Source organism: Triticum dicoccoides, chromosome 7B (genome assembly GCF_002162155.2).
Source record: "Triticum dicoccoides isolate Atlit2015 ecotype Zavitan chromosome 7B, WEW_v2.0, whole genome shotgun sequence".
Lineage (NCBI taxonomy): Eukaryota > Viridiplantae > Streptophyta > Magnoliopsida > Poales > Poaceae > Triticum > Triticum dicoccoides.
In genome coordinates, this window is record NC_041393.1 from 396,117,969 (window position 1) to 396,130,462 (window position 12,494).

A 12,494-nucleotide genomic window follows, 5' to 3' on the forward strand; every position below is an offset into this window, starting at 1 on the left:
AATCCCTCCCAAATCCATCATCCCTAATCGCACACACCGCCGCGAACCCTTCCTCCACCTCGTTGGCCTCATCCAAATTCGCCCGCACTGCACGCAGTTGCCTCCTTCTCTCATCTTCGTCCAGCAACACCGCGATCTTACCGGCTAGGCGGCTAGGTCCGGCTCCGCTCCCCTTTCTCTCCTTGTTGTCTACCAGCACGGCTGCCCCATCGTCCTCTCCACCGGTGTGTATACAAGTCCGCGCCTGAAGAACCTGCAGTGGCTTCCAGCACCCCACCCCTATTTGAAGCGGCCCATTGCTCATCGTCAATCCCCCCTGCATTTGATAATTTGCTATTGGCACATCACAATTTTGTTTGTAATTCATCGTGTGCGGAGTACTAGTTGGGAGTATATATGTTCTTCATCTACCTAGTATTGTTTTGTTCGTGACTTCATGTATTAGATTATGAATCATCAAATAATTTTGTAGTTGGATTTGTTTGTGTGCCTATAGATATGGAGGTAGACAATCATGCTTATTACATAGTTTCAATCATCAGTGCTTCGAATTAAAATGAGAATTGTTGACAAAATAATCTTTCATTGCTTCCTGTATATAGGGCTTCCATAAATGTGGGTCCACAATTGGCACAAATTCAATTTTTGAAATTTCATGCTTCCAACTAGCACTGATAATGCACCCATGTTATTATTTCCCAGCTTATTACCTAGGTGCTTCTATATTGTGATTATTTTGTTTCGAGGAACTATAAAAATGCTTCCATTTATCAACAGAATTCCAGTTCTATTTTGGAAGTTGGCGACACAGAAGATGCATCATCATCTTGCTACCAGGCTTAGTTATTTTATCCATTCTCAATTTTCTATCTTTCATACCAATATTAGCTATGTAGAGTTCTCATGTATTCAGCATCCCGTAGTGCCCATTTGGTGGCTATTTTTGTTTTTACTTTATTTTTCAAATTTCCATATTTCCAAGTAATGCTACCTATGAAGCCAGTGCAATTTTTGCTTGCCTCTTTGAAAAGTGCTCGCCTCTAGGTCACCAGGGTGCTTCTAGTTAGTAAACATTTAGTTTCGTTCGTCTATGAATTTGCTTCTATCCATCAAGCGATAATTCGGTTCAGTTTTTACATTGACAACACAATAGATGCATACCCAGGATGGTACCAATCTTACTTTCTTATCTACTATTAATGATGTATGCTTCATATTTAGTTCCCTAATGTTGAGTTCCCATATTTTCATGCTTCCAACATTCTTGATGAACTATGTTAAACAAATAAGTTTCTTATTTCTAATGTTTTGCTTCCGTACAACTATTTTCATCAGATGGGTGAATGTATGCTTGATTAAATGTATACACCCAAATCTTGCATGCTAAGATCTTGGCTGACAATCGTTAGGATTTCTCAAATCAAATATATGTGCTTCTACTGCATGATAGCATCAAATCATTTGTTTGTGTCAGCAATTCTTCTTATTTTTTGATTTCTCACATAGGTTTCTGTGATGACGACGAGGGCGCCCAGAGATCAAGGCCAGATGCGTCTACTTCCGAAACGGCAAGTCGAGGTCGGGCAGTGATCGCCCTGGCTCACACATTCGGGGTATACAACTCCAAGGACGATACAGTGAGGAAGATCAAAGCCCACAGGAAACGGCACCTAAGTTTCCGCCAGGTATCAGACCTTCCATCACATGATTATTAGGTCACTTTTAAATTAGCAAAATTTGTAGCATGGAAGCAATTTGACTTCTCCTGTTGAAGCACGCTCTCCATTTGACAACTGCAATTTGACCATGTGTAATTATGATTGGAAATACTTTTTCTCTCTGATGGAACCAAGATAATATTTATTTGGAAGCAATTTTGTAGTCGTTGGAAATAAGATTGTGATGCTTCTCAAACATGTGGAATAATTTTCTTATTGATGGAAGGGTGTTCAAAGAAATTCTTTAGTTCCCCCGCAAAAAAAAAAAGAAGAAGAAATTCTTTAGTTGATGGAAGCAAGATAGTGTGATGCCTTTTTTTTTGCGTCTAATGCTTCTGAAACAAAATATCATGTTAAATGACACATAAAATGTCAAATAAATTGAAGCAGATTTCATTCACCACGGAAGCAAATTCTCCAACGAATGGAAACATGACATAATTTTGTTTAAAGTGTCCTAACACACGAGATTATAAACCAGGGTGGATGCACGTATTGTTTGCATTGGCTGCAAATTTGGATAATGTTTGGTAGTAAGTCTGTTTCCTATAACCGAGGACCCCATGCAAATCGCCAATTAATACCACGTAATCAGGGGGCCTAAATCCATGCATGCCGGCAGTTAATACCATGTAAATCAGGGCACCACATGATTTTTTGTTTTAACACAGCACAAACGCAAGCGCTTATATACACGCGCATACGCTCACCCCTGTGAACGCACACACGCACACCCTAGCTCTATGAGCATCTTCAAAAGACTGAGTCAGCATATCATCTTGAAATTTACGAAGTCACCGTAGGCACCTCGTCATCGACGGGAACGTCTCCTACCACTAAATGCGCATCGCCGGAAATCCTGAAATAAATCCAGTAATAAATGCGAGCACCGGGACTTGAACCCTGATGGGCTGGGGATATCATAGTCCCTCTAACCATCCAACCACAGGTGATTGACGGAAGCAATCCCAAGAAGCAAGGATCGGCAGTTCCGTCCAGGCTTAAATCAACAGATCAAACGAACACCCTGCTTCCTATCCGACGGTCTACGAGTAGTCTGATGGATGCTAGTTTTCAGTAGTCTGATGCCTAGCGCCCTTCTATAATCAGGTTTTAAATATTCTTATTTGCATGGTTTGGAAGCTTGGTTCTCTCTCGTCCTTTGCGCCATTGGCGCAACGGGTCATCTAGTATTTCATTAAGAGGAAGTAGTAGTAGTCAAGTATTGTGCCCAAAAGACTTCTGCTCTCGTTTAAGGTGTACAAGCTGAAGATGCCAACTGCTAGTTCCTTCCATGCCATCTCTTTTTCAGAAGAAATGTCAGGTTTCACAACCCCCTTCGGGGCTTTGCAACCTGAAAAGAGAGCACCTCTCTTTTGAATATTTCGTCGCAAACATGACAAAATGATCTATTTTGCAGTCTTATCTCTTTTGAATATTTCGTCGCAAACATGACAAAATGACCTATTTTGCATTTTTATCTCAAATGAGCCACGACGTTGATTGTGGAAAAAAGAAATACCAGAATATGGAATTGCGTATCCATCGGATCGTCCAACACGAATAACCTGGGAAACGATCAAATAAACACATGAGGTATGCCAGGAGTCACTCAACCCTCCTGCAAAAAACCCTATTCCTAGATTTCAGACCCAACATCAACTCAATTGGATGCAGGCTGTACTTAGAATTTGAAAAGGCTGTAGAACATGTAATTGGTGCATTTGCAATCGCCTTTTTCCTTGCTAAATGCCAAAATGGCAAAGCTTTAGCATTTCAACAAACCAAACAGGCCAAAACACACATTTGAGAATGGGCGGCTATATCCATGATACACTGGCCGGTACAACGATAAACCAAGTACAGGTCAGAACAAGAATCAAGATCCAGTGGTCGTTTCTTTGCCTACAACTTACATCATAATTGTACAATCACATAATATCCTCCCCACGCACACTATAACGACAGATCATTCTTTACACATCAGCAGAATTGGCACTGATGAATGCGCTTTTCTTTTCTTTTTACAGAATGAATGCACGTTAGTTTTGCAATCCATCCAACTTGGCTGTCCAACTTACATTCATCATTCTCCGATGCTGGGAATCAGCTGCCATTTTGCAGCTTTGACTCTTTACGAAGATGGCTCCAAGCTAGCAACGCCGCACCAATTGCAGGTTCCACCTAGAAATACATGATACAACCATATTAGCTCAGCCATGCATGCTGCCTAACAACAACAACAACAACAACAACAACAAAGCCTTTCAGTCCCAAACAAGTTGGGCAGGCTCCATGCATGCTGCCTAAACAGTGGAAAAATTATTCGTACTTTTAGGCTTTAGTTTTCTTGGTGACAGAGATGTTCACTTATTAACTATTGTTTATCTAAAGGCGTCATTCATCATCTAGAACTACTAAAACAAAAGCTTGGACTTCAATATCATAACTGAACGCATACCAAACTGTCCAAAGCCTCAGAATGTTCAATCTCCAGAGAATTGCAATGGCTAATAAGATAGACTTCATAACAGCGTATATTAGTTCTCATACTGACCTCGGGCCGAATAGGACAGACACCTGGGAAGACTTTGGAAATGCATTTTATGACCTCACCACTGATGTCCCATTTCTTATTTCCTTCAAGGACACCTCCAACCAATACAAGTGGAAATTGGTCTTTCCCATCTGTACAGTGAAAAAGGCCCTCCAGTTATACACAATAATGTTTTCCTTTCAATTCTAATCCACCAGTCAAACAGTTAACAACATAATATTACAAAGCAATAAGCCTCTAACAACCCGCATTTTGTGCCAAATTTGGTGCATCTCGGAAATATTAAATCATCATGCTGCAGCACCATATCTTGAAATGACAGTACAGTAATTATCCAACAAAGAATATATATCCAAGGCATAAGACAATTCACTGGTTGGATCCAGCAGTGTGCTGAATAATCTTCTAGAGCAACAGGACTGCTAATAATTTACCATGGGAATCCCAATACTGCTACTTGCGACGATGCAATTTCTACATTCATTTCATGAATAATCAGCATAGAGCTGGTGGAAAAATGGCAGATGGTGCTAAAAAAATTAATGTAATAGTTACCTTCACCACACAATGTAAGGCGCCGAACAACAGCTACAACGCTTTCAGCCAACTCTTGCACTGCATCATGCAGTATCGTGTTTGCTACTTTGTCACCATCTTCAGCAGCAGATACCACAACAGGTACAAGAGCTGCAATACGGGCCCAAGATGGATCCGCATATGCCCACCTGTGCCAGACACTTAAATGAGTTGAATGACAACCAAGTATATATAGTATTCTAGATCCCAGTAGTTCTATCAGCTAAAGCATTGGACAATTCTCATAATTTTTTTGAAGTTCCCACTAAAATATTACTTTGTCCTTGTACAATTTGGTGCCATCTTTCTAAGTGTTTTAAAACATTTGTTGGATGCGGCAAGCCCAGAGCAACCACATAGTAAACTTTAAATTGAGAAAAACAATAATACAAGTCAAAATGAGAATGCTCAACACTCTAACCATACAAGCCTGGAAAGGTTTATGTATACACTGATGCAACATATCACACCATCTTCAGTTGTCACATTTAGCCCATTGCAGCTGTCATCATACTGCACACATTTTCAGTTTTCCACACAAATGATCTGTAGTAAATTTTATTGTGGTTATATAGTTGTTAGCGATTAAGCTAGCACAGCTGGAAAGAAGTAACACATGACCACACAATGTAAGATGCAGAACAACAGCTACAACACTATCAGCCAACAGTTCGAAGAAGATCCTAAAAAGAAAAAGATGGTGCCTATAGAATATTGTACATATAGAGTATGTGTGAGAGGACTTACCCAATCAACTCATCTGGTGAAGAAATTTCAAGCTTCCTAATGATATCTCTTGTAAGATTAGTTTGTGGTCCACGGCCATCATGTGCTTTTATTACTGCTGTGAGGGCCTGTGCAGCAATGCCATAGCCACTGCATTAATGTACACATGAAGTCAACTATGTTTTTCTTTGTGACATGTTATGGTATGGGGATCAAGTTAATAGGTTTCTCAGTCATAATTCAAAATTTTCAAACTGCATCCATTCATTACTGAAGGGTTTCACAATGTTCGAAATGTGGACAATATAGAGTACAATATTTGTGCATTTCACAGATTAACAATTTCTCTGGCTGTTCACTCTAAGTCTAACCTGTCATGCTCGATTTATAACTATGGATTCCTACATAGATAAAGATCCATATACTTCCAAGAAATGAATAACATATCATCCCATCCTCATTAGAAATCTTATATTAACTTCCTGCGGAAAGAGTAAAGGGCAACTAAAGTTAATTTTTATAGTTATATCTATTCCAACAGTCAAAACCCTACAGAATGAATGATGGTTCAAAAGTACTTGATTAAATTACTTTTTGAGCGAAAAACAGTAGCTTGCAGGGGATTGCACTAGATTGATCTTACGAGTTAGTTACATTATTACTCTGTTTTCATGAAAAATGCAACTCACCTACCCCAGTCGCCTAAGACAGGACCGGCACCAGCTGCTCTCGCTACTTTTCCATCTTCGGTGACCCCATAAGCAATGCTTCCTGTGCCAGCAATCAATACACAGCCATGTAGCTTTCCCATTGTACCACTGGCTAAAGCCGCCACCGCATCATTTTCCACATAAAACTTGGCATTGCCAGGGAATAGGTTGCTGGATAACAAAAGGGCATACTTAACAATGACAGGAGTAATTTGGCACATGTCTTTTTTGCCTGGTGGCATTCAGAAATTGTGTGCCAATGAACAAATGGCGAGTTAAAATTCACTAGTACTCATAAATCATAACGGCATTTGTAGAAAAATATCAGGAATGCACATAAGAATTGGTTAAACCATTTGAGCATTCTGTAAGCATTCAGAAAATATTATAATCTCCCTGAACTGAAATCAAGTAGTTGCAGTGGACAAAAATATATATCAGTTTCTTCCTGGGGAATACATTTTAAGAAATGTATACAAAGAACTGTACCAGATCCAGTCCAGCATCCTCTGCTGATCTGAAGGATGGTTCACCCCAGATACAGATAAGCAAACTGCAACAACAGCAGAACGATCTGTGTTGGCCATTGTGAGGGCCTGCATCATGACCTGTTCTAGAGTTTCCAGTGCAGCGTTTTCTGGAAGATGGAAAAACAACGAGATCAGTATGTTTTGGGCAAAGACTTAGTCACTTAGACCATGCGACGCTACACATATTATAATACAAAGAGAAAAATATTAAGCATCACTCAGAAGACATTCCCAAGATCGAACAACATATTTTACACTGCAGGATGGTCGTACACAACTTACGTATGATTCTATGATTTACAAGTCCAAATACAGTACATAATATGCATGTTTCACCATCAGTAAAAATAACAACACTACTCTATAGATACCATTTTTTTCCGAACTTCTGCACGCATCATCATTAGCACAGGTAACAACTTCATCAGATGATTGACAAGTAGAAAAGCGTATAACTGATAAACAAACATGATTTACAATTGAACAGTAGAGTGAAAATAGGCGAGCCCAAGTTCGCATAATAAAACTGAACATCCAGAAGGACAATTATGGAAATAATTCAACTAACATCCCTGAAACTCTCGTCAACTTAAGCACTAATTCGCCGCAGTTTCGCAGAACTAGTGGCACGCAACGACATCCCAAATCACCAGGATTCAAGCCGGAGACCAATCATCAAGCCCCAGGATCCAATTATTAAGACGGGGCATGATCCAAGCGCCTCCGAATTGTGCGAACCTAGGGCAACGATTACTACGCACCTCCGACGGAATTACGGTTGGAGCAGCCGGCGATGGCGCGGGAGAGCACGGCGACGGAGCCGGGCGCCTCCGGTGGTGGCATTGCGGCCGGCAGGCAGACGCAGACGGTGCTGGTGGTGCCTCCGTCCACGCCTAGGATCACGCCGCCCTCCCAGGCGGCGGCCGCCGGCGAGTCACCGTTCTCGTAGCCGCCCATCTCCCTTCGGCCGTTCCTCTCTTCCCCGGGTGTGAGAGACAGAGGATGAGTCAAAGCTCAGAGAGGAGATTTTTTTTTTTCTGTTCAGAAAGGGACCTCTATTCTGTTGGAGTGTTGCGTTTAGGAGGAACCGATGTCTTCGCGCTTGTGAGTTTCCTAATGGATTGGCAACTACTCCCTCCGTTTCCTAAATATTTGTCTTTCTAGACATTTCAAATGACTACTACATACAGATGTATGTAGACATATTTTAGAGTGTAGATTCACTCATTTTGCTCCGTATGTAGTCACTTGTTGAAATGCCTAGAAAGACAAGTATTTAGGAACGGAGGGAGTAATCCATAATTAGCCCATATGGAAAACGATGGCTGGTTTTTTTATCAGGCCAACTCTAACCGATCCCTATCTGGCATTAGAGGATTAAAATTTTGGTTTTACTTCTCTGACCGGCACCTATCCAATCCACAAAACCGAATAGAGGTTGTTAAATTTTACCCTGCCTTCTCAGAGGAGTAAATTTACTCCATCTGGAGGCGGCCGCGCAGAGGCCTTCTCGTGGCCGACCGGCCTCGTCCGCCGCTGCAACAACTAACCGGTGCTCCCGCTGGCTCCAGCCCGTCGTCGGGACGATCGTCTCACTCGCCTCATGTCGTTGGGTCACGCTCTTCCAAGCCTCCACGTCCCGCCTCACCCTCCGTCGGGCCGGACGTCTCCCTCGTCTCTAGCTGATGGATCTGCTACAGGAAGTGTTCCGCCTACTCCCACCCGCCGCCGGGCCGGCCATCTCTCTCGTCTCCTTAATGATAAGGATAAGCATTAAGCATCACATAAAGCATAGTATGATCAGTCACACACATAGTATCTCACAAGCATATCAAACCAAAGTAGCATAAACCAAATAGTAGCAAAAAAACTCAAGAAAACCAACGAGCAAAAGCAAGACACTCTCTCTCGAAGCCTAATGATCTATGCAAATTCTCCCCCTTTGGCAACAAGTACCAAAAAGTTTGAATAGGTATAGAGCTATACGTCTCTCTAGGCATGATCCTCGAAAGCTCCTGATGGCGATTGCTGGCTGGCAGCTCCGATGTGCGTAGATGACGTTGAGAGAAGTGCATCTGTGAAGGCTTCAGCTGATGTCTGCTAGGCTGGCGGAGTAGAAACTGGAGGTGGCACTGTAGAAGCCGCTGCAGCAGTTGCAGAAACTGTAGTCCTCGTATCTGCACCAGGCACTACAGCAGACCTGAGTGCCCTAGGCACTGTCTGGAACCTATCAGTTGTCGGCCTATCATCTCCACTGTTATCAGCAGTAGCTCTGGCTGTATTAACATCATCTCATAGCTTCTCCACTGTAGTTTGTACCGCTGTCATCTTCACATCAAGATCATGAATCTTAGTCTCGACTATCCGCTCTAGGCTCTCCTGGTTGTTGGTGAGGTTGACCAGACTTTGCTCAATCCTCCAGGTTGCTTCTAGCAGATAAGTCATTTGGTCGTTCCTGGACTTGAGGTTAGCAATGGGAGCATTGGGAGCAGATGCCTTCTTGGCTGCTTTAGCTGCAGCAGCTGCCAAGATCTTCTCTTGAGCTTGAGCAGATTTAGGGTGTGAAGGATCCATCACCACTACATTGTCCTCGAACTCGGATATAATGGGAGATACTCACGATCAAGTAGATATGTGCTCGTGCCAACCTTGGAGTTGATGAGAAACTGAATGTGCGGAGCAAATCCACATGATCTTCTGGTCAGCTGTGGTTCTCTTAATTGTTTCAACAATGAAGTTCGTCACTTTGAACTTCTGAGGTGTATCAAATAAGTGCAGCAGCTTGAAGGAGTGGCCACAAATCATTTTGTCATCTCTAGACTTGGGAAAAGAGTGTGCCTCAATATAGTATTGATGGTGGCCAAACCAGCTAGCAACTGCTTTACGGAACCAAACTTGTGAGTCTCAACATCATCCTTGGGAATAGGTTTGTACATATTCTGCATGGAATTGTGGTCCATCTTAGGCTTTGCATATACATCAATGTCATTCTCCTCTTCTTCTGGAGCACCAAGAAGATCAGCCGATTCTGAGATGGTTGACTGGTACCTGTTTCCCTCAGTCATCCACACTATCCTACCATCTGGATAGAAGTGAGTAGTAGAGTAGAACTGCATGATCATCTCATCATTCCACTTGGTAAGCTTCTTCCCAACAAAATCATCAACACCTGCAAGCTTGAAGCTTTCATGAACATGGGGGAAGTTGTCTTCATTTGCATCAATATACTTCAGATGGACCTTCTAGAAGCCTTGTTTGACAATGAAGCACTACGAGAAGAGGTCGAGACCCAGAGGCTGAAGGGAATCAAGCTGGAAGAGCAAAATCTTGAGATCCTGAAGATGCGTCAGGAACTGAAGGGCAACAGGATCATGGCTCATGCTAAGGATGTTGAGATCCAGAAGCTCAAGGACCAACTCCACGATATACAGGGATGTCACAAGAAGCTCCGCGTCATCCGGGATAATCTAGCAGAAGATTGGAGGAGATTAAGTACACACCGAAGAAGCCCAGTGGAGACAAGGATCAGGTCCCCGATAAGTTAGCTTAGTAGTAGCCCCACCATGAGAGAAATAAAGATGAACGTTTTGCGATTAAGTATCTGACCATACCACTTATGTGGGTGGTGATACTGTAGAATTGATTGAAAATGAATGCTTGGTTGTTACTATCTTTTTGTGTTTATTGAATGGTTGGATAGATGCGATATTCGTAGGTTTATGTGTCTTTCACCATGAGAGATGTAAGTTACGGAAGAGCAACATAAGGCCTTCATATGGGAGAAGCATCTGGAATTGGAAACTCTCGAGCATTGAAGACCTGAAGAAATGAAGACTTGGTAACGAAGCCATAGTAAACAAGCCCATTACAGACGTTAGAAATTCCTAGCTAAGATATGTTTGTTGATTTTTGTATGGGTATCCTTCTCTCTCTCTCTCCCTCCCTCCCTCTCTCTCTCTCTCTCATCTCACCCCAAAACCTTGAACCCAATAGATGATGAATGAAGAAGGACTGGTATTCTCTAGACCGATGACTCAGTCGGAGGCTGGGCTATGGATTAAAAACATGGAGGATCACTCCGGAAAAAATGATTTCAAGGAAGTATGAGGTTCAATATGATCTTTGGTACTTTTCAGAAAGTGCTGCAACCTGGTGGAAAATGCATCAAGCCATACAAGGATGTAATGGAGCAAGAACTTGGGGGGAATTCAAGAAGATTCTGTTGAGATCACGTCTCATCCGGAAGCACTGTGATGACCTGATGAAGCAACCTTGTGCCTGCAAGTTTTGCGGAGAAATAGGACACACCCAGGAAGAACACAAGGACGGATGCCCTCATTGTGAGGAAAATCACCCAAGCGAAGAATGCCCGACTGAGTAGGTTACTTGTTTCCTGTGTGAAGGTACTACGCGCTATCCTGCTCAGTGTCACATTTATCCCAAGGTACAAGAAATTACCAAGCAGCAGAAAGAGCCCTCAGGGAAAGTTTAGAAGAACACATGATGAAGGAAGTTGTTGAAGATCCTGAAGGAGAAGGCCTAACCAGATTTTACTCCAATGCCTACTATTCATGTGGAGAAGAAGGACATTTCTCACAGTATTGCACGAAGGAAAGCCAAGAGTATCCAAAAGACTTCCCGACAGAGGAAGTGGAGTTCAATCCACAAGAAATGGAAAAATTGATCACTAGGAAGAAGTCTAGCAAAAGAAACCGAAGACATCCCCATAACAACTCAAGGGGTGACCCAACAATGGGTTAAGGCATGAAAACAACAAGTCGAGAACTAGGTCAACCGTATTCTCTCCCTGGTAATCGAAACCCAAGCAATACAACCTAAAGCAGGAGTAGGCTTTTACCTCGTTGAGAGGGGCCGAACCTGGGTAAAACTCTTTGTGTCCTTTGTCCCATTTAACCCCTTTAAGCTAACCTAAGTCCTCTTGGTAGGGCATCTGCCGTGTTAAGTCCACGACAGTTGGCGCCCACCATGGGTCCAGTGCACGGTGGTTTCGAGTTCTTGAAGGGAAACTTCGCAGGGATCAAGGGACACGATGTAGGCCGGATGACTAAGAGTCGCCGGGGCAAGCTCTACATCGACGATGCGGGCTGGGGACCCAAGGCCGGATCAATCGAGTACGGGTACCAGGTTCCCTTCGACGGAATTCATGTCTTCATTGGCAAGATTGGCGAGTCGGAAGTTGAGCCGGACACCTGCGCCGACATCGTCAAGATGGCTCAGCGTGCGCGACCCACCAAGATTCAAGCTGCCTCAAAGCGTGTCTTTGTTGGCTTTACTCAAGGAGTGGATCTGGAAGGAGGATCTGTGTCCGGTGGAGAGATAGCCGTCTACTCAGGCGATGAGTCCTCAACCGGCGAGACCAATTCCATGTATCAAGTGCAGGATGGTAGGCTTGGGGGCTGTTCCGATGGCGACAGTATTCCGGACCCCTATGAGCCGCCAAACCGGGTTGCGATCTTCATGGCCGGTATGCAGCCGGGGTAGAATTCTTCAACTGCAGCAAAAATGATCTCCGATTCGGCGACTATTATGGCAGCCGGGGCAGGAGGCCCTGTGCGCCCGCCTGCTCAAGTTTTATCCAAACTGTTGGAGGCTTTGGCAACGTTGCTGACAGTGGAGGTAACCCCGGTGAATCAAGCGCAGCACAATGTGGATGTGG

At 43.2% G+C, this 12,494-nt stretch overlaps 1 protein-coding gene across 1 annotated transcript; it reads right to left on the minus strand.

Moving 5' to 3' along the window:
• Positions 1-3,509: 3,509 nt before the first annotated feature.
• LOC119337931 (N-acetyl-D-glucosamine kinase-like) lies at positions 3,510-7,857 on the minus strand. Its single transcript, XM_037610201.1, has 7 exons — positions 7,579-7,857; positions 6,777-6,924; positions 6,267-6,458; positions 5,599-5,727; positions 4,831-5,000; positions 4,276-4,406; positions 3,510-3,902 (listed from the first exon to the last, which is right to left on the minus strand). The coding sequence occupies exons 1-7, from the start codon at positions 7,772-7,774 to the stop codon at positions 3,825-3,827; spliced, it is 1,044 nt and encodes a 347-aa protein (XP_037466098.1). The 5' UTR covers positions 7,775-7,857; the 3' UTR covers positions 3,510-3,824.
• Between the last annotated feature and the right edge of the window lie 4,637 nt (positions 7,858-12,494).